The 22963-nt window shown below is 33.4% G+C and overlaps 3 protein-coding genes and 1 pseudogene across 4 annotated transcripts; 2 read left to right on the top strand and 2 right to left on the bottom strand.

The window, feature by feature from the left end:
* Positions 1 to 264: 264 nt before the first annotated feature.
* LOC140040172 (sushi, von Willebrand factor type A, EGF and pentraxin domain-containing protein 1-like) lies at positions 265 to 12245 on the top strand. The gene is made up of 19 exons (XM_072085891.1): positions 265 to 348; positions 556 to 714; positions 1054 to 1260; positions 2185 to 2403; positions 2570 to 2743; positions 4019 to 4204; positions 4759 to 4932; positions 5351 to 5539; positions 6146 to 6340; positions 6802 to 6969; positions 7512 to 7712; positions 7965 to 8141; positions 8484 to 8684; positions 8925 to 9113; positions 9590 to 9772; positions 10201 to 10425; positions 10738 to 11009; positions 11704 to 11848; positions 11966 to 12245. The coding sequence occupies exons 1-19, from the start codon at positions 297 to 299 to the stop codon at positions 11980 to 11982; spliced, it is 3333 nt and encodes a 1110-aa protein (XP_071941992.1). The 5' UTR covers positions 265 to 296; the 3' UTR covers positions 11983 to 12245.
* On the bottom strand, positions 12205 to 18155 carry LOC140040174 (shiftless antiviral inhibitor of ribosomal frameshifting protein homolog). The gene is made up of 6 exons (XM_072085896.1): positions 18054 to 18155; positions 16898 to 16963; positions 16429 to 16584; positions 16087 to 16250; positions 15672 to 15816; positions 12205 to 15293 (listed from the first exon to the last, which is right to left on the bottom strand). The coding sequence occupies exons 1-6, from the start codon at positions 18066 to 18068 to the stop codon at positions 15072 to 15074; spliced, it is 768 nt and encodes a 255-aa protein (XP_071941997.1). The 5' UTR covers positions 18069 to 18155; the 3' UTR covers positions 12205 to 15071.
* On the top strand, positions 13644 to 13761 carry LOC140042580 (5S ribosomal RNA; annotated as a pseudogene).
* A 302-nt stretch (positions 18156 to 18457) lies between the features above and the next one.
* LOC140039539 (uncharacterized protein C7orf57-like) lies at positions 18458 to 22912 on the bottom strand. Of its 2 annotated transcripts, none has more exons than XM_072085152.1 (5): positions 22823 to 22859; positions 22263 to 22424; positions 21446 to 21551; positions 19934 to 20218; positions 18458 to 19512 (listed from the first exon to the last, which is right to left on the bottom strand). In XM_072085152.1, exons 1-5 carry the CDS (start codon positions 22845 to 22847, stop codon positions 19116 to 19118), a joined length of 975 nt encoding a protein of 324 aa, XP_071941253.1. In that variant the 5' UTR covers positions 22848 to 22859; the 3' UTR covers positions 18458 to 19115. The 2 variants fall into 2 exon arrangements, with proteins under 2 accessions (XP_071941253.1, XP_071941252.1); XM_072085151.1 differs by having other exon boundaries at positions 18459 to 19512; positions 22263 to 22445; positions 22823 to 22912.
* Positions 22913 to 22963: the final 51 nt, after the last annotated feature.

Genomic DNA, 22963 nt, shown 5'->3' on the forward strand with positions numbered 1-22963 from the left:
GATAATGATAATTTCCATTGTCTATTGAGTTGATTAAAAGCCAAATTGATAATAGTCTGTTATAATTTTTTTTTTTAAAGAAATATATTAATTATAGGGAGAAGTTTTATCTGTCATTAATCACAGTCAAGGCATTTCCTTTATTTGGATATGTTAAGGATTTCCTGTTAGTTTCCTTCATACCAAGCCTTGTTGCCAAGCCTTGCTGAATACAAGGAAAGGAAAAAGATTCAGTACACAGTATTACACTTGACCGCAAGAGGAATCATACAATCAAGAATTTATTCTTGGTAAAGATGTCAATCCCTCCTGTATTTTATGTGTTTGTGTTGCTACTCTTTGTAACTGGTAAGTTTATATTGTAATTGAATTGTGTTTCAAATTGTTTGCACATGTACTGTACTGTATATTTTGCTGTTATTCCTTAAAAATCTTGTTATATTCATACAACATTGCATTTCAGTTATTATAATATTTATTATTGTATCATATTATTTAGTGATAAAGATACATTTTTTGTAAAATTCATTTTCTGTAACTTTGTTCTTTTTTTAGTGATAAGTGCACAAGATTGTGCGTACAATGAAACCGAAGTAGACCGAACCGGCCGTAGATGTAATCGCGAAAGTGCGGAATGTTCAGATACAAAGAAATGCAAGGGCAAGAGACGATGTAGGTGTGATGATATATGTGGTACAGTTTGTATCCCAGTTTGTAAGTATTTTTTATCATTTTAACCCCTAAAAAAAAGGGGGGGGGGATTTTTTTTACACCCACTATTTTATTTTTGAAGTTGATACATCTATGTCCAGGCGTAAATGCAATCTACATGCTATATCTACGCCTATTTTGTTTCAGTTATCATTTTTTAAACAATTTGAAACTATAGGAATTGTTAGCACATTGGTTGTAACGGCACTGAATGCTATATTTCAATGTGAAGGACCTAGTTCAAATCTGGATTTGGTCCAATATCATTTGTCTCTCTAAACACACTTTCTGATGACATAGTATACTGTAAATTAATTCATCTTTGTTATATGTCATTTACAGTTCGAGACAACTACTGTGATGTTGCTGACCTTGGAGAGCCTACTGTTGGATTAAGCGTGTCGTATTCAGATGAACGGATACGTTTTGCAACTAACGCCACTTTTAGCTGCAGCCCTGGCTACAAACTATCTGATGAATCATTAAGCGTTAGAATGTGTCGTGGGGATGAACGTTGGAGCGGTGAGACACCGACTTGTATCACAGATGGTTAGTATGATTTTATTATTATTGCTAGATGTTATAATGCTTGGTTCTCACTAGCAATGTAATGCAATCTACACAACGCAAGAAAATGCCCTTCCAATCATTGTGTTTTCCCCCGCCTGCGTGAAATCAAACCTAATCTAACCCACTTGTGTTTACGCAATACAGCACTTTGCGTCGATACGTTGCGTTCTAGTGGGAACCACACTTAAAACATAATACATAAATTACTACAGTCAAAGGGATTTGGTTGGTGAATTGTCATTCATATAAAAGTAAGTAATTGTAGGATGATGAATTCGTATTTTGTCCGTTATACAGTTGCAATTAAAGCACAGTGGACTACTGTAGGTGTTGTACATACAACTTCCTCGTTACATCACCAAACAGGGCTTTTTCATCTGCTTTGCAATAAAAGTACTGAAAAAGAATGTCAATCAATAGACCATTTTCTTGATACAAATGACAATAATCAGTTTACGTTTGCGCTATCTATTATGTAGATTATATATGGCACTATATATGCACTATATTGCACTTGTTGTATTATTCAATTCAATTTGATTTCTTTTTATTTCGGAAATATCATCCATATTAATAAACTTATAAACAGAAAAAAAAATCGTAAACTCTAAACTTAAGTATATAGAATGCTTCTCCATCTACAATACATTTTGGAGTTATGGATGTTTGCAAACACAAACAACAAGGATGTTACCACTATTCAACATACGTTGCATGAAACCATAGGTAGATTTTCATTCAATAAACATTGCACTGGCACTACTACTTCTAGAGACATTAAGTATACGGCGCATAGCATTATTGTAGCATACAGTAAGAGATCTAATAGTCTTCATACGATAGTTACACCAAAGGGATGCATTATCCCTATCATTGTAATTATGTTATTTACTTCAATTTTAGTGGGTTGTGGTGAACCTCCTTTTGTGGAGTATACAGTACACAATGGTACTGTAAATGGTAAAAATCGTGAAATATATGGCATTGGGGAACGTCTTCAATACACTTGTGATTATGGTTATGCTAGTCGCAAAAGAATTCCTTATATTACTTGTGAACGAGATGTATTCAACTCATCAATCGCTAACTGGACTGAAGTTGACCCGTCTGTGCCATGTACTCGTAAGTTTTTGAAAGAGACTTGTAAATGAAATTGATAAAAAAGATTATAAATGAACATTAATAGATGGTCATAATTATGATAATGTTTTTTAAAGTTTCATATAGGAAAAAACACAAGTAAAATAAAGTTAAAGTTAAATTTATGTTTTATTTACATTCAATTTAGCTGTTAGCTGTGGCTTTCCTGGGTCTGTATCAAATGGAAGAAGAAATGGAAATGTTTTTAACTTTGGAAGTTCAGTCACATTTGAGTGTTACACAGGTTATGTGCTATCTGGAAGAAGTTACAGAGTATGTCAGGCAGATGCAGAGTGGAGTGGGTCCGTTCCTGTATGTAATCGTAAGTATTTATACCTACAGTGCATTTTATATTATGCCAGGCAGATGAAGAGTGGAGTGGGTCCGTTCCTGTATGTAATCGTAAGTATTTATACCTACAGTGCATTTTATATTATGCCAGGCAGATGAAGAGTGGAGTGGGTCCGTTCCTGTATGTAATCGTAAGTATTTATACCTACAGTGCATTTTATATTATGTCAGGCAGATGAAGAGTGGAGTGGGTCCGTTCCTGTATGTAATCGTAAGTATTTATACCTACAGTGCATTTTATATTATGCCAGGCAGATGAAGAGTGGAGTGGGTCCGTTCCTGTATGTAATCGTAAGTATTTATACCTACAGTGCATTTTATATTATGTCAGGCAGATGAAGAGTGGAGTGGGTCCGTTCCTGTATGTAATCGTAAGTATTTATACCTACAGTGCATTTTATATTATGCCAGGCAGATGAAGAGTGAAGTGGGTCCGTTCCTGTATGTAATCGTAAGTATTTATACCTACAGTGCATTTTATATTATGTCAGGCAGATGAAGAGTGGAGTGGGTCCGTTCCTGTATGTAATCGTAAGTATTTATACCTACAGTGCATTTTATATTATGTCAGGCAGATGAAGAGTGGAGTGGGTCCGTTCCTGTATGTAATCGTAAGTATTTATACCTACAGTGCATTTTATATTATGCCAGGCAGATGAAGAGTGGAGTGGGTCCGTTCCTGTATGTAATCGTAAGTATTTATACCTACAGTGCATTTTATATTATGCCAGGCAGATGCAGAGTGGAGTGGGTCCGTTCCTGTATGTAATTGTAAGTATTTATACCTACAGTGCATTTTATATTATGCCAGGCAGATGAAGAGTGGAGTGGGTCCGTTCCTGTATGTAATCGTAAGTATTTATACCTACAGTGCATTTTATATTATGCCAGGCAGATGAAGAGTGGAGTGGGTCCGTTCCTGTATGTAATCGTAAGTATTTATACCTACAGTGCATTTTATATTATGCCAGGCAGATGAAGAGTGGAGTGGGTCCGTTCCTGTATGTAATCGTAAGTATTTATACCTACAGTGCATTTTATATTATGCCAGGCAGATGAAGAGTGGAGTGGGTCCGTTCCTGTATGTAATCGTAAGTATTTATACCTACAGTGCATTTTATATTATGCCAGGCAGATGAAGAGTGGAGTGGGTTTGTGGGTGGGTTCTAACATGGAGTAATCTTTACTCCATGGTTCTAACAACATGATCATGCCAATTTAAATAAACAATACTTTTTTTCATTAGCAATTAGATGTCCATTTATACCAGAACCCGAAGATGGTTATTTGTTTGGAACAGAATATACATATGGCAAAACAATCAGGATTAATTGTAATAGCGGGTTTGTAGTGACTGGAACTAATTTGCAATTGGTTAAAGCTACCTGTCAAGCGGACGCAACATGGAATCACAGCCCACAGACATGCGAAGGTACAGTACCTTTATATGAATGATTTATTAATTTAAGTTCAGACTAAGTTTAGTGGAGCTGTAGCTTGGTGGTTAACATGCTTGCCTTCCAATCCCAGGGTTCAACTTCAATCCTGTTGTGCCAGGGTTGTAACTCACGACTCTTTCAACTCCACTTCCTAAGCCTCAAATGAGTCTTAGTTTATAAGCACCGTAATAGCACCAAAAAATAGTTCCTGTAATTGGCGAGTTACTCGCAGTTGGATGTGTATGAAATAAGATAAAAAAGTTAGCACTGTCGGGTACAGTATGATTTTTTGACTTTGGTATTGTTAGCATTGTACATTTCAATGTTGTACCTTAATATTATATACTGTATAACAGCAATATACTTCTGATGATACAGTACTTATGATGACCAGTGATACTGAACACAATAACAATCTGTCCAGATATATATCCCAACTTTTATCAATTTTAATTTCAACACTCCCTGCTTCCAGCAAGTAAAATATGAATCTAAGGAAAATGTGTGTAATCTTCTTTTTTCATAAAATACATTTAACTGATTTAAGCTGTGAACTGTGGAAACCCAGGAACACCTTTGAACGGTACACGGAATGGAGATGACTTTGGTTATGAAGGCTATATAGTGTTTAGTTGTGATGATGGTTTTAGAATTGAAGGAATAGCATCTATATATTGCGAAGCAGATAACCAGTGGTCAGAGCCTCTTCCAAAATGCATAGGTAAGTACAGTAGGTCCCCCTCCTTTGCAACACCCCTATTCAAAGAACAACCATATAAGGGAACACTTTGATGGGTCAAAGCTAATAGTAAAAGTACAATGCACATTTATACAGTAATAAGTACAGTATGGACAATTCTCACAATTTCTCACTGCATTCAATGAATAACACCAAAGTTAACATCCACACCGCACAAAATGGAACTCATTCCTTAATATCTGTCTACACTATCAAACTAGTTTGACAAAAAAAGTGTGATGTGCCCAAATATGGTAGTAATATGACCATATATGGCACATCACATTTTTTTGTCACATAAAGTTTGATAGTGTAGACTGAGCTTTACACAGTTGATTATTAAACATAACAAATTTATCATGCATTATTACTAATTTATTCCTCTTTTTATTTCATACAGGGCAATGCATTTTACCTGAAATTCCAGAAAACCTCAACCTCATTTCGAAATACATTGTTGGAGAACGAGTAGATGAAGGAACACAGTACAGTATAAGTTGTAAAGATGGGTACACGTTGAACTCTGACACAAACTTGTGGACGTGTCTTGCTACAGGACTAATGTCATTTAATCCTGTTTGTACTGAAGGTATGTAAATTGATGTTTACTTTACAGTAGCCACTCATTTATTTTCAATAGATGTGGAAAGCATATGTACCATCAAATTGGAACATACCATGCAAGCCCAGTGGTCTAACAGAGCCGCAAAAATCAAGCTGATTCTTTCTTACTGTTCACATATCATTCAACAGTACAGAGTTCTCTCTTTATACATAACCTGTTTCCATTTCAAGCTGCTTCTTTCTTACTGTTCCACATTGTCATTCAACACTACAGAGTTCTGTCTTCATACATAACCTGTTTCCATTTCAAGCTGCTTCTTTCTTACTGTTCCACATTGTCATTCAACAGTACAGAGTTCTCTCTTCATACATACCCTGTTTCCATTTCAAGCTGCTTCTTTCTTACTGTTCCACATTGTCATTCAACAGTACAGAGTTCTGTCTTCATACATAACCTGTTTCCATTTCAAGCTGCTTCTTTCTTACTGTTCCACATTGTCATTCAACAGTACAGAGTTCTCTCTTCATACATACCCTGTTTCCATTTAAAGCTGCTTCTTTCTTACTGTTCCACATTGTCATTCAACAGTACAGAGTTCTGTCTTCATACATAACCTGTTTTTTTTTTCAGATCCCTGTGACGCATTAGAAGTAATTGAAAATGGTGCAATAGAATACTCCAACACACAAAATGATGAAGGTTTATTTTTGCCTGGGACAGTTGCAACTTACTCTTGTATTGTAGGATATGAAGTAACTGATGGAGATACAATAAGAACTTGTCAACTAGGCAATTTCATAAGAGAAGAAGTAACTTGTACAATAAGTAAGAAGGATCATTTTAGTATGTTAGTAAGAGATTGTATGACTGCTGCTTAAGCTCTGTCTCAGCCTACACTATCAAACTTGACAAAAAACGTGTGTTGTGCTCAAATATGGTATGACATCATCATGTCCATATATGGGCACATCATATTTTGTTCTCACATAAAGTTTGATAGTGCAGACAGAGCTTTCCATCTGGTTTACATACAGCACATGGTAAAATCGCTTATTACTGACAACTGCACGGATTGATGAAATGAGTGAAATTTGTCTCACATCTAGAGATCAATTGATAACTACTGTAGTAGACATAAAAACATAGTCGTTTAATACTCTTTACATAACCTTTTGTTTGTTTTTTAGAAAGAAGGTCTGGCAAAAAACTAAACAATATAGAAAATGATTGAAAATATGTTTGACTACCGTATATGCAATGCATTATGTTATTCTTTTATTTTACAGCAACATGTGATGTACCTCAAATTGATAACGGTTATCCAGTTGACAATCCTGTCACAGTTAACCATGACGATTACGTCATTTACAATTGTGACTCTGGATATACCGTCAGTCCCTCATCTGTAGCATATTGTTTTGATAAAGTATTAACACCTCCAATATGTATTGAAGGTAATTATTTAAAACTCATGGTACATAACATATACATAGTTCCTATTCATACAACTGGTTAAAAATTTTGACATAGATCTTGTCATAAACATGAATTATTAACCATTAAATCCTCATTTCCCTCAAGAAAATGTGTTTTTGATATTACTATTTTGATGATCTTATTAGATTTTGTGTGCAGTGCAGCTTACGTTTCGAAATGGTTATAAATCACAGAACACTGATTATGAACGCACACACTGAATATGAGCATGCTATGCTAAATGTTTATACACTCAACTGTCCCAATAACGGACTCTCTGAAAACCCAATACTAGACTTTTCTTGTCCAAACAGTCCCAAATTCGTTTTTACCATTAATAACACATTCCCAATACCAGACTTTTCAGAAAACCATATTTGGCCAGCCCAAAGGTGTCCAGTATTGGGAGAGTTAACTGTAGTATGTACAGGTATTTGAAAGAAAATTGATATTTCACATGAGTTCAAACGACTCCTTAGTGAAAGTTTGATAATTAATAATGATAATATAATAATTACAGATCCATGTTCCAGCGTTTCACCGATTAGCGATGGTGAAATCATATACAGTTCAACGCAAGATGCCAGTGGAATGTTTCCACCTCAAACTACCGTTACATACCAGTGTGACGAAGGCTACAAGATAAGTCCAGATACATCTAAGGAAAGAGTATGTGCTAAAGGAGAATTTTTACCAGAAAATTCCCCAGAATGTTTGTTAAGTATGTTTTGAATTAAATTGATTATATACTTAATACTAATGTTTACAAGTTGAAAATATTAGGAAACATTCATTATTTCTACTATTTCTATAGTAATAACTGTAAGTTTTTAAGACTCTGTCACCTACTGTGATTGGATGGCATTAGCAAATAGATGTTCTTCATCCAAGTATGGTCATTTATATAATATGTAGATAGTTAGTTTTTTAGATTAAATTTTCACTGTAACTGAATTCTTTTGTTATTGTTTAGCAACATGTGATACTCAATCTATCAGTAATGGAAAAGTGGCCAATGGCACGGCTACCGTATACCACGGAATGACAGTTGAATGGAGTTGCAACATGGGATACGAGTCAGAAGATGAGTTGGATTATATAACATGCTGGAATGAAACGTTTGTACCCTATTTACCAAGTTGCACAGAGAGTAAGTAGTTGCACATGTAGCGTTTGAACAAACCCCCTCACAGTCTGTAAGAGTTTTCAGGTGCTAGCTTTGGCCAATTCTGTCCATTGGTACTACAGTAGGTCAACACAAAACAATGGAGATATCAACTCAGCTTTACTGTTAGCTTATGCTAAATGAACTCTGCTCTTTTTTGGGTGAGCTGTTTAACAATCCTGCCTTGATATGTTAACGACATTATGTTTTTTTTCTAATGAATGTCAATTTTAAACACATGTATATATGGTTAGGACATCTGCATATCAAGCAGAAGGTCCGGGTTTGATTCTCTATGATATATGTATCAATTTTTTCTATGTGCAGAGCCTTGTCCCGAGATTACAGAAAATGTCAAAGTGGTATACAACCAGGGTGATAATAATGGAACCTTCCCACCCAATACAATAGCAAATTGGAAGACTACAGAATCAGAAGTTGTGGATGATGGTATATCTGTATTGAAAGTGTGTTCCTATACTGCTGTCTGTAGTCTAGGCTCTTTTGAGAAAACAAAGACTTGTATAAGTAAGTAATATCAATTTAAACATTTAGTTACTTTTTTAACACATTTAAATTAAAACAAACACAATTAAAACAAACATAGCTACCATTCATACCTGTACACTACACTACAGGTTTCCATATTTTGATTTTCATTTAGCTAAGTTATTCAATATGAATTCAGAGTCAAATATCAAAGTGGTATACAATCCGGATGATCTAATGTTAATCTCAGAGAATATAAACAATCTATTTTTACTACAGCAACCTGCCCACGTTTTGAAATACCGCATGCTGATGTGACGTACCACCCACATTCTCGTGAAATATTTTCAAAATCAAAACGAAAGGTTAGATGCCAGAATCCTTATAGGATGCAAGACTCAACATTGAAAGAAAGTACTTGCTTAGACAATGGAGAATGGTCATCGGAAACACCATCATGTGTTCTAGGTAAAAATGGTTAATTAACCACTATGATGATCAAGGGTTGCATTTAATACTTATAAAATAGGAAAGGTTTTTTGTAATTGTTCATATCACAGACTGTGTACTTTTCTTTAAAAAAAAGCATTAAACATTAAAACAAATCATTTTTGGTTGAGATATTACAATATAATTTAACTCACCCAATAACAAAAAGCCTTGATAGCCTCAAGTAATGTTAAAATATTGTTGTGATCGTGAACAATTTCATTTATTTAAAATCAGTTTTTATTGTATATATGAAATATTTTTTATATTTATTTTCTATTTAAAAAAAAAAATTTCCGTGTATTTTAAACTGCAGCGTATTAACAATTTTTCCGGTTTTTAATTTTTGAATGAATTAGACCAATAAAAGATAAATTGAATTGTTATAGATAGATACAAATATAAACAACTGTGGTTATACTACGTATTTCTTATGTCTCATCCTTTTTCTACAGGGTGCATTGTACTTGGTCCTCCACAAAATGGTCGTTTGGTATCAGAAATTCTGGAAGGTTATAAAATACTGGATGATAGAACTATTATTCACGAATGTTTTGCTAATTACTTCTTAGTAGGAGAAAATAAAACAAGTTGCATGTTGGATAATGCAGTTTTACATCAACCACAATGTGTACATGGTGAGCACCATATAAACTATACACTCACTGAGATACAAATTATCATTAGTTACAATGCTCCATGGTTATAACAATAAAAATAATTAAAGCTAAACTGCCATAAAGGCGCATTTATACTACTCACGATTGACGATAAGTTGATAAATAAGCGTTTTTCCTACAGAAATTGTAATAAATCAAAAAGGTTTTCATCCTAGAACTATAGGACAACCATTTACGCTGTCCATGTTGATTTGAAAGAGTAATATTATCGTGACAATACAAAGATTTTATTGTTCTTATTGATCATGACGTCATTTGATTGGATACATATTACCTAAAAGACAGATTGTATAGTTAAATCAAAAGAAAGAAAATCAAAACAAAAAATAGCCTCTATAATTATAGATACAATTAATTATGTTTTTTATGTTTCTTTGTTTGTACAGAAAGTAACTATACTAGCGGTAAATACTGTCCAATACTTCGGAACAAAGAATTTGGATGGTATGACTATTCAGACAGTTTGAATGAGGGCAGTGTTGTACGGTTTGGTTGTACTCATCAGTACATATCGAGCATCCCTGCTTTCCAGAGGGAATGTAGACAAGATGATACTGGTCGTTTTGACTGGTACCCACTAATTACAGAAGAGCCTGTATGCAGGGAATCAAGTAAGTAAACATCGTCATTGCTAGCCATTCTCAACCCACTGCAGAGTGAAGGCCTCTCCAAGTTCAATCCATAACTCTCTATTTTATGCTGTTCTCACTGCCACATTATACATTTTCTTGGGAAATTTCCTCTTGCCATCTCACTTCAGGCCTTCCTTTGGTGTCTTACACTTTCTTGGTATCCAATCAGTGACAGCTTTTGTCCATCTATCATCTGTCTGCCATGCTATCTTTCACTATATCTATAAACTTTGTGTGCCTTTGGATCCAGACACTAGTTTTCCTATCATGTTTTTATCCTCATTGTTTTAGACTGCCGTGACTTAGAAGAAGACAGAGCAACTTTGTCATCTTCTGCAGGTAACAGTCTTAACAGCTGGATAAATACCCGTCATTCAGTTGAGTTTCAGCCAGATAGCACAGGCAGTGAACCCTTGCTTCAAATTCAGTTTAACAACATCAAAGCAGTGTCTGGTGTTGTGCTCAAGTCAAGTAAACGGGCCTGGGTCACTCTGTACCGTGTCGAATACAAGAGTGAGGATGGAACATGGAAAGTTATCAAGAACAATGTTGGTGATGATGTGGTATGGCAAATGCATTTCGATTTAGCTTGCTTAATAGAGAGGTTTCGCAACACTATGAATACGATGACGAAAACAGATACGTCACGCACACATATTCGTTTCGTAAGCCAGTAAAAATCTGTCTGGCATTTTAGTAAATTACTTTTACTTTCAATAAATCTATAATTATATTATAATCATGAATCATTCCTGATTCAAATGCAAAATGTGCAAAAATATATCAAAAACTATACTCGTTTTGTAGTTACAAATATGACTGGTGATATTCGTCGACACGAATAGGCTTTACGAATATGAAATAGGGATCAGCTCAAAAGTTTCACAAATGTGTGACTTATCCATTTTCGTTATCGTATTCGTAATGTTACAAAACCTCCCTATTAGTAACTTAAAATAAACAATACAGTTTGTTGAACAAGAGTATTTATTTTTAATTACATATATGCATCAATGCCATTCAATTAAACAAACCACACAATCATTACTTTTACTCAAATTCAATTAAAACTATAACTTTAATAGACGACCCTTTTATAAATCTTATCTCCATCCAGGAAACTCTTTCCATCTATGAAGGGCATTTGGTGCCAAAATATGGGTAGAAAAGTTGTATTAAGTATGGCTGTGTACTTGTTTTACCAATTAACTGTTATCTAAACAAACAAAATCTTTTCTGGATAAATTCTCTTTTTAGAAATTCTTGGGGAATATTAACAAAAACATGGCTGTGGCACAAACATTTCCTCAAGACATTACTACTGATGCTTTGAGAATCTATCCACTGAAAAGCTACGATGAAATTGCCATGAAGATCGAAATACTTATATGCCAAGCCACATGTAAATACTAAACATATTTAACATATTTTTATTATTTATTTTTTTATTTTTGTGTATTATTAATACATTTTCCGCATCCCCCATGCCAATGAAAATAAATTATTTTTATTCTTATAGATGTTATAAAGAACTAGTAAAGAACTAGTAAAGAATGTGAACCAACCAAGTCCGCATTTTGTGTTATTTGTATGTAAACAATTGGATAGAAACTTTGCAAGCATGTTTCTGCATCCTGGTTATTATAAGGGAGGTGTACAATTGTGAATCAACATTAGTCTCGGTGTGTGCTTAAACACCCTTTTAACGTTCTCTATTGTAGCTTTGTATGCATTAATGGCAATTTCTGTAGGTCTTTTTTTTTTTACAATTGACATAGAAATAAAGACAGTTGTATTTACTTCTTCTAGATTGTTTATTTTGCGTTTTGTTAACATCGACAACAACCACAAAATAAATTGTATTTACTAAAATCCAATATCAAATATTGTTAATATAAACACAATTTTATTGGTTATTTTTTCTAGGTTGTTTATTTTGCATTTTGTTAACATCGACAACAACAAAGTAAATTGTATTTACTAAAATCTAATATCTAATTTACAGTGTCCATGATAATAAAACAATTTTGTTTTATTTAGCATAACCATTCTACCTTTTTAACACAATGGCATTTTTATTTTGATTTCTTGGATTCCAAATATCCCAAAACATTCTACAGTACATAGTTTCAAAGAAATTTATCATCTACTAAAAGTGCAAATAAGCTAATTTATGAAACGGGCCTGTTTATACAATAATTACGAGTAAATAAGTAATGCAAAAGATGTCATTTCTACAGTATACTAAACTAATATATCTGCTGATACAACGTAACACACATAGTGGACTTTAGCATTAAACAATTGACTAATTAAAATTTACATACAATCAATGTTTAGTATGTTTTGGTGTGTCTATGCTCGTAATTCATTAATAAAATACTGTACTCAGCTGCAGTAATAGAATTTGAAATATTTAGGCACTTTAAAAAAAATGAAAAATGCATTTATTTAGGATTTAGAGTTTCTCAACTACTAAAATATAATTTGTTTTTATAATATAGATATATATTGTTTCATAAAAATAAAGTTAGTATATATATGTATATGACTTTATTTTATTGGTAATTTTTTTTCAATATAATCATTTTCTACAGTAATTTATTCAAAATTCATTTTTAGCAAAATGTTTAAAAGGCATTTCTAAGCTGGTTATAGCTTTTCCAGTGGTTTGGCACACAACTATATTGAATTACAGTATATACAAAGTAATGTTCATTTAAATAATTTGAATTTAAAGCAATAAGGAGTATTAATATTGACATGGAAAAATTAAGCTAATTAATGTGTATAGGTAATATTCCTAAAAGTATCACATATGTAGTAAGACAATGGAGACAGAATCAACCAAATTGAACCCTACAACAGAAAACCTCAACCAAATTCTTGGCATTACCACCCTAAGCTGTTCATGACAACACCGGGTCCAAGTACCACAATTATACTCCCTAAAATATCATAATCTACCACTATTTACTAAACCTCATAATAATGTTGTTTTAATTGCCTAAATAAATCTTTTATTAGTCCATTCAGTAACGTACATACTCTGCACTGCAGATTGTATTATGAGACTATAGATAAATTGTCATTATCATTAATAGTAAGCAATAGTTTTGGGATGGTAGACCAAATCAAAGATGGTTCAGAGGCATATAAATCATAAATTACTGATGCGCATCCCCAAACAATGTTTAGTATACGGCTTTACCACGTTGAAACACCGGTTCTCGTCAGATCACCGAAGTTAAGCAACGTTGGGCCTGGTTAGAGCTTGGATGAGAGACCATCTGGGAATAGCGGGTGCTGTATACGGAGCTGGGGTCCCGTTAGGCATTTGAAATCAGTACTGCTGACTCTTATGGCAGCCCCTGCATCTAGTATCTGCCTCAGACCTCTGGTCAAGTTGGGCACTGGACGAGAGAAGCCCTTGATCAATGTCAGGACCAATCAAGGTGCTTTAAACAGTCCTGGCTTTGTTTGTATCAAACCTGTTAGTGGCGGTAATTATCGCTGTTGGTTTCGATTGAATAAAATAAAATAATCTCAATATCTTAATAACTAAAATTGGAATAAAAATATTAAACAACATGCCTACAGACATGAAAACTATTGTTAAATCTACATAAAATGAATACAAACTCAGAATAGGTCTCTGGGTATATTCCATGTAAATTTTTTTAATTGATGTTAAAATGTTTGAGAAAATAATGAACAAAAATTAATGGATTATTTTTTATCAATAAAAAGTCTTTGCAAGTTAACAAACCTAATATATTCATCATCATTAGCATACTTTTCAATTCACAGCATCTGATTGGATAATAACCATGATATATACACAAATATTAACTGGGGGTTTAAAATACAGCCCATCTTGGGACATATCCCATATAGTATATACTCTAGATCGTGGGTTAATTTGAACCAGTCACCCTCACCCCAGTCAATATTTGTTTAACATGCGCTGTCCATCGCCCAACACCACCCCCATTATAAGCCTACACGAAACAGCCACATGGTTAACTATAATTAATTATACTTTCCTAATTAAAAATTACACATTATGTAATTTAGATGTACTGTATATAATATTATACAACACTATAAAATAGCCTTTTGCTGATTATAGTCTATGTGTGGCATCTACAGAAACCGTATTCTGGCTTACATATAAATTTGTCAATATTAGGTAAAATTATTTTAGCATAACCAAAGATAATATAAACACAATATAGTGTAGCCTCCTGGCAGGGAAAGAGGAAGACTACACTTGTATACCGTAAAAAGCCCATGGGCTTCTTTTTGAGGTTGGCTTCAGTGAGATTCTTTTCTAGGTTTGACGGTATCAAGTAGCAGCCGCATTCAAATACATTTATTGGTGAAAGGATTCATTGTATTCATAGGAGTATGAATTATTACATTATCTTTGGTATAACTTGTCACCAATAACAATATAGCTTGCAGCTCTGTCTACACTATCAAACTAGTTTGACAAAAAAGTGTGATGTGCCCAACTATGGTAATGATATGCCTATATATAGTAGTGATATGACATCATCATATCCATATATGGGCACATCACATTTTTTTGTCACATGAAGTTTGATATTGTAGACAAGGCTTTAGTCTATTGGCTGATAATATTCTGACACGGTTTGCTGTGTCAAGAATGTCGAGCATGTAGAACCGGTGCTTACATGCGGTACACTTGGAATCTGAACATTATTAGGATTGACAAAAACCGGGCATGGAAATATCTGACCGTGGTTGCACGCTTCACATGAATGACCATGTCGGGTACGACGCTGACCTTCTCTGAACGGACCAATTTCTGACGGATACGCCTAAGAGAAATAGAAATGTCGGTGCATAACTTTTGTGATCTTCTGGTATATGCTGATCAATATTAATAAGTACCATGTGAATTTATACAGGAATTATAACTAAATAAAATAGTAAATTGTTGTGGAGCTGTAGCTTGGTGTTTAACGTGCTTGCCTTCCAATCCCTAGGTCCAGGGTTCAATCCTTACTTAGTGACAGGATTGTAAGTTGCAACTCTTTTAACTCCACTCCCTAAGCCTCATATGAGACTTGGTACTGTATATAAGCATGATAAATTATGAAATAGTTTTCCATCCTGCGTACGACAAAAACAAATCAAAATATAGGTGTAAAATGTATAAATTGGTTTCCAAAAACTGCATTACCAGCAATGCTTACCATTTGACCGCATTGACTGCATCTAGCGCCAACATTGTGTCTAGCCTTCCCAGTAAAGACATTGCCACATACACACCGGTATGTCCCGGTACCATATTCATTTTCACGTGGCAGTGCTTCATATCTAACTTGACATTTATGGCATCTGTCAATCAACATATTCATAAACAGACACAAAATTAGAATATTAATAATAATAAATTTTTAAACTTGATTACTGAGGTAATGCCAGAGATTTGTTCAAGTATCAGATGACAATAAATGTTCATCTAGTTTGTAATCTATGAATATAGAAGTTTTTTTTTTAACTGTCATCAAGAAGGTATTTACCATCTAATTTCGTATTTTACCATTGATTTGATAAAAATGAAATGTATATATTCATTACCAATGAGGCACTCAATCTATATCCTACCTTGAAACTGTTTTATGTGAAGGTACCCATCGCCACCACACCTCTTTACATGGGCCGCAAGTAAACTGGCGTCGGCACTCTAGTGTCTTGTTGTGACGTTTAAGATTTTCCATGGTCAAAGCTTGTATGCCTTCAGGGAGGTCTCTTTTTTTTTGCAAGCCATCCTGATATAATAAACGATTTGGATTAGTGAATAATTTAAATTTTCAAATGTATTCTGTCTCTTTTTATCTGGAGTTGTTATTGTTATTTTGTCGCTGGTAAATATGTAGAATAATGTTCAGATATGAATAATTCAATATTATACTAATTAAAATTCATTGAAAAATATGCAATAATTACCCTTCTCAGACGCCTTTGAATCAAAGCAATGCCTTTCTCAATAAGAGTAAGTGGACCATACACAGAAAAACGAAGCGTACCATTACGCTCAATGCTAAATTCTATATTTAAATCATTTCCAATATTTTCTTTAATAGCCCTGCAGATTGTGTGAATCTACAAAAAAAATTATGATTTTAATAACTTGTTATCCAACCTACACCCATTTGTGGCATACTTCATAAACTGGCTCTTTGAATTATGTCGGCATTAACCTGGTGGATAACAAATCTGAAAAGGACTACCAGTATACGTCTTTTAAAATGTTTGCTGTTAACACAATATATTTTTTTATGCATAGAGTTTATCACTCCCAGCAGACTATACCTTGTGGTGTTCAATTAAATGACATTTTGCTGCATGTAGTAATGAATAGTGTGTGCATACATCTTTACATTTTTAGAAATTCATTTTTTAAATATTTATTTACCTGGCCTCTTTTTTTTTCTTGGCTCAGTTCTGAATATTTAAAATCTTCATTGCTTATATAAAAGGTCTGAAAAAATAGAACAATGTAAACAGGTTTTTTCAATTTTGTATTGAAGATGAGCATAGGTAGCTTACTCTGCATTACATAATAGGGGCCTAGATTCTAGTATAGAGTCGCCTTTGCCTTTGTTGGCCGCCTACAGAGAGGGGTCCTACTAAACACCACTCGCAACCACGTCCTACCACTCGCTACAACGCGCAACCGAAATTCATATTAATTAAAGTACATTTGGCTTATTTATTGTCTTATTATTAATAAAAACCTATTTTTATACACAAAATGGTGCTTTTATACACAAAACACCTTGTTAAACCGTCGTACTACTATATAAATCTATAGAAACTGCGTCGTTGTACTTGAATTGTTGAATGCGTCAACAATGGGACTATTGCGTGTCAACTATAGAATAGACCAATGTAAATATTTTGAATGAATGTTATTGATATTTTTTCTTTGCAGATTATACTACCGTATTTTAATAATAATATATAATTTAATCTATTCAGATTCGAGAGAAAAAAAATCCTTGTATTTTTGTTCTGTCAGTAACTGTATTACATCTAAAGAAATAAAATAATGGTTAAATGACATATAAACGTTTAATGAAAAACATTAGAATAATTAATGGCTGGCACTTGACACAAGCCTTCTATATTCCGAGTTGTTATTTCTTGCGTGAGTACTGTGTACACATGTCATCGAGATATTAAGCCTAAGGCTATTACGTCACTGACACATCATCGTGTCGTGGACGATGTTGACGCGTTGAATGACGATTGTTTTTCCGTCGTTTTTTGACTAATTTGACGTTTATGTGTAAAAAAAATAAGGTTTTTATTGATAATAAGACAATAAATAAGCCAAATGTACTTTAATTAATATGAATTTGGGTTGCGAGTGGTTGCGCGTTGTAGCGAGTGGTAGGATGTGGTTGCGAGTGGTGTTTAGTAGGAGAGGGAGAGTGGGTTTCATAATGTCAGTGGTGTCAGTAAGCCTAGCTAGGCTAGGCCTAGGCCTAACTAACTAATCTAGGCCTAGGTAATATTAGAATATGCTAGACAGTTGTAGTAGTTGATCTGAGAGAGATTAAACAAACCTTATTTCCCGCCATGAGATTTTTTTTAGTTTTTGAGTGAAAAAATACTGTAATCTTTATGTGAAAATAATCGAGGCTAGCCTAGGCCTACCGGAAGCTTCTCAAAAATGCAAGTGAAATGAAGAAAACTACCAAAACAAACCATGCAATAATGATGAGGGCGCTACAAACCAAAACAAGAACTGGTTTTTAATGATTTAAATGTCTATTATAGCCAAATTCAGTACTGTATAGTATGGTTATTTTGTTGCAATCTAATAAAGGTTCTATTTATGATTTTGGATACAATATATAGTTTGTGACAATACGTTTTGAATATTTATTTAAGGACAGCATTCAAATTAAATTACTTTAAACATTTCTTTTTATTTCATTTTTTTACAAAAAATATTTAACTACAAAGATTTGCAAAACAAGTTATGGTTATCAATTAATTACAATTAAAGTAGTTAATTAAACCTTCTTAACAAATAGGCTTTCAAAAGCATTTATTTAAATTGGAAGAGATATATCTTGGTGAGATTATTCCTAAAGCAACCTTTTAAATTTGGAAGAGATATATCTTGGTAAGGTAGTATTCCTGTAATACCGCCTTGTCATGGAAGCTGCTGTGTCCAAACACAGACAATTGTCTGGTCATAATAATCTACAACATTTAAAACACTCAATTCCATGCTGTAATAATTGACATTAAAAACATCTTTGATTCAATTCAATCATTAAGAAAATTATTGATGACAACATTTAAATACATTTTGGTTTAAATCGGCAGAACAATTTGAAAATGTGATAAAGTTATTAATCAGATTCTTTGGATAGGAGGATAAGCTGTTGGTTTTATCATGTGGTAATATTCTATCACTGTCTTATTACCATACGGATGACATACGCCATAAAACACTATAGGATCAGAGTCAAAAGTTCCAAAATGTATACAGTATAACATATAAAATAAAAGTAAATGTACAACAATATTTAATTACATGAATAACTTTAGCTACCTTTTATAGCATTGATATTATTAGTACCAGATAAACTATTAAAAGTAAAAAAAAATGTTTGCTAAATGTGAACCGCAGCAAGTTGTCTGCTATACGAGTCATCAGTGTTTTGCCAATGACTATCAACTTTGGCTCCGACCTTTGTAAACCTATTCAATTTAAAAAGTTCTTTTTCATCGTTGCTATCTCTTCTTTTCCTTGCTTCTGACGCCTTTGTGTGTCTTATTTTTGGAGCAGAATGCGACGTTGTCTTTTGGTTTTGTTGGTCTTTGCAAATTATTTCTCTGTATTCCGTTGTGATCTTATTTTTATTCTGTGAAGAGTCTTTGTTTTTTTGTTGTTCTTGCATTCTTTGTTGATGCAGTGCTTCTTCCTGTCGCTGTTTCAACCACTCGTCTTGGTAACTCATACTCATAAGTTTTGAGAAGGTAACATTTTGTTCCTTTGGTGGGCTCGACCTGATAACAAAGTAACAACAAAGTAAGTCTAAAGCCTCACTAATCTTATGGTTATATTATTAAAAACATTGTTAGTACTAAAACTAATACTTAAGACAGACATTGGTCATTCATTGTTAGTACATCGGTCTATTTCTCTAGTACTTCCATATTAAAACCACAAACTAAGACAATTGTTAAATTAAAAAATGTTATTATGCACCATGATTTTTTTCTGAATTTTTCGTTAGAGAAAATGGGTGAGCTTTAGGTTTCAATTCATTTCCTTAATAATCATGCTAACATTAATGCTAACTGCTGTAGAAACATTGGTGGATTTAAGGGCAATGACATTTATTTTAAGGCCAAATTTATATTTGTTATTATTTAAAAAGTATCCAGCAATTTAGTAACCTAATATATAGTTAGTCAAACAACATACCCAGTTTTGTTTTTGTCGTTCTTTCTCTGCCCCTTTTCTGTTGGTCTCACAAATCCAGCATGTTTATCCTTACGAACTTTAAACACAACACCCTTTTTGTACTGCCTATCAACTTCGGGCAACTTAATCGTTTTATCTGTTACGGTATTTCCATCTCGTTGGAAAGCAGATAAATTGTCGTTCAATGAGTATGGAGGTCTTTTAGGCTTCTGTGAATATTCTGGTTGCTCATGTGTTTTAAATTCTTTATAAACCATGTAGTCAGGAAGATATGATTGATGAGGCCTACGGAGAAAGAAAATATTAAATATTATATAACACCTAAATAAATTCCTGTCATTTGATTGGACGATTGTGGGTCACATGGCGTGCAATAGTACGCACTATTCAACGATCGTTAAATAGTACTTTTTGAAACATTTTTGTGTACGAAAAAAAAAACGTCTCGCGGATGAAAAAAAATCTAGTACACAAATTATCCTATGATATGGCTATGTACTGTGAAATACAACAGCGCCACCTGTCGTCTGGTCTCAGTTTCATTTGTAAACACCACCGCGAGATATGCAACAGCAGCAGATATTTGTGTACGATTTGGACATTATGTACTAATTTCATTCAAAAAGGCATTTAAATTAGCTTTAGATCGTTTTTAGGATTTTGATTAATTAATGGGGACATCCCTACAAGACGTGGAATTGTTGGAAAAACCATAATTAGCTTAGATAAGTTCCAATTGTCTGTCGAAGTTTTGCCTTTCAGCCAACCTAGTACTAGGCTACTAGGTCTAGCCTTAGGCCATGCTAGTATTAGGCTAGGCCTAGCCTAGCTAGGCGTTTTAGCCTTGCTAGGCCTAGGATTGTTTGGTCGTTTGTTGACATAATTAACACAAAAGTAGGTGTGTTTACGAAATCCATATAAATATAACATTTAATATAACATTATTAAAAACCAAATGTTACTGTTTTTAATCAATGTGTGTGAATGAAACGTAGTAAGCTTTGGCTAGGGCTACCTTTTATTTGATTCAAATAACTAGAATTTATTTAGATGTTATATAAAACAAATAATGAATGTTTTGTATTCGTGTAATGGTACAAATAATGGCACTTGGTGAATGATGAAAGGTTATATCAACTCGGCTTTGCCTCGTTGATATAACCTTTCATCATTCACCTCGTGCCATTATTTGTACCATTACACTCATAAACATTCATTATTTGTATAACATTCTTGGAAATTGAACATTACTAAGAAAGAACATGAGTTAGTATTTTTTCTTGCCAAGAGTAATTCAGGGATTGAACTCACTACGTACCACAAGCAGCAGTGAATACTACAGTAAAACAGTGTCATTGTTCAAAAAAGAACTTGTTTCTGACTGGAAATAAAAAGAGTTTGTGGTCTCAAAGGTATCTTAATTTACATTTTATTGTTTAAAGTGTGATAACTTTAATTTAACTGGGATACATACTATGGAGTAATAATATTACATTAGATAATAATAATTACCCTAAATCTTCAGCACCATCATATTCAACATAATCAAACCACTCGCACCGGGGATATGCTTTGGCTTCTGAGTTAGGTACTTTGTTTTCTCTATGGCGGAGTAAATCTGATAATGAAATAAAATTGTTCATTAAGTCTTAATAATGTGGTCATTTAGTCATAGTATCTTTATTTGTCCATTAAAACTGAAAATAACAGAAATTTGCTTTGAAAAACTGGCATATCATCATATAAAAATATAAATAAAACAGTAAAAATACACAGAAAATTGCACAACACAACACTCTATTATGAAACTGCCTGGACTATGTTCCCTTGAAGCCAGAAGAGATAACCTGATGATGAACCGCGGCCGCAATTTGCCCCCTTGTGTAAAAATAATCTTTGGAAACGCTCTACCATCCCTAACATTATTGATAGAATAAATGAAGGTTCTAAAACTGAAACTTTCTAGATTACAACAACATTAATAATGAACGAATTAATGAATACCTTGGTTTATGACTGAATATGTGTCTTTTGGCATTTTAACGACTTTTATAACTATTTTTAATGATCTGATTTACTGTGTACTTTTATATATTATATTGTTGTTAGATTCTTTTTAATTTTTACTTTGTTTGTTGTTTGCAGAATTTTTCAGCCGTTGGTTTGTGTTTGTACTATTTATGTGTTTTTATGAATAAATACCTACAAATATAGGCCCTATATATAATTATATTTCACAATAATTATTTATTATCTATTTAGTTAAAATATTACTGAAAGAAAACAACAATTTTTGGTGTGTTGGATATTTTTATTTTTTTCTGTTTACCTTTTCTTCCTCCCATTTTTGCCAGCCTAATATATTTTGTGTCTGTTTCTTTAATCCATCCCACTTTTGCCCCGGTCTCATCATCAATATCTTGTGCCAAGCTGCTTAACCCAGGTATTTGCGAGACTGCAGGGTAGTCGACGGGCTCAGAATTTCTTCTGTCTGGTGCATGATAAAACCAGTCTAAATATGTTTTAAAAGATTACAAAAATAAGAAAAACATATACATAACTATAGCCTACACTAGCTAGCTAGACTAGCTCTACTATTAATAGGGCCTATGCCTATTGTATTGGCTAGGCCTAACCCTTGCCTAGCCTATTTTTTTTAGTAGCTGGCCTCCTATCACTAGGCCTAGATACTAGGCTAGTAGTAGGCCTAGCTACTACTACCTAGGGCCTAGGCCTAGTAGTAGTAGTAGGCCTAGCTAGCCTAATCTAAATAAATAGTATAGACTGTATTAATTGCTAGTTATAACTAGGTAGGCCTAGAAGATAGGCCTAACCTATTAAGTATTATTATAGTTTAGATTAGCATTTATAAAAATGATTTATGTTTACCTTGAGTTCCTCCTCCAGCTGACATATTTAAGTATTTTATTTAGCTCTTTCTTTGAACATGCAACAAATAAAACTGAGTTCAAAAGTCTGTGTGTGACATGACATGTGTATTTATTATGATTATCAATCGTCATAACAACC

Source organism: Antedon mediterranea, chromosome 2, assembly GCF_964355755.1.
Source record: "Antedon mediterranea chromosome 2, ecAntMedi1.1, whole genome shotgun sequence".
Taxonomy (NCBI): Eukaryota; Metazoa; Echinodermata; class Crinoidea; order Comatulida; family Antedonidae; genus Antedon; species Antedon mediterranea.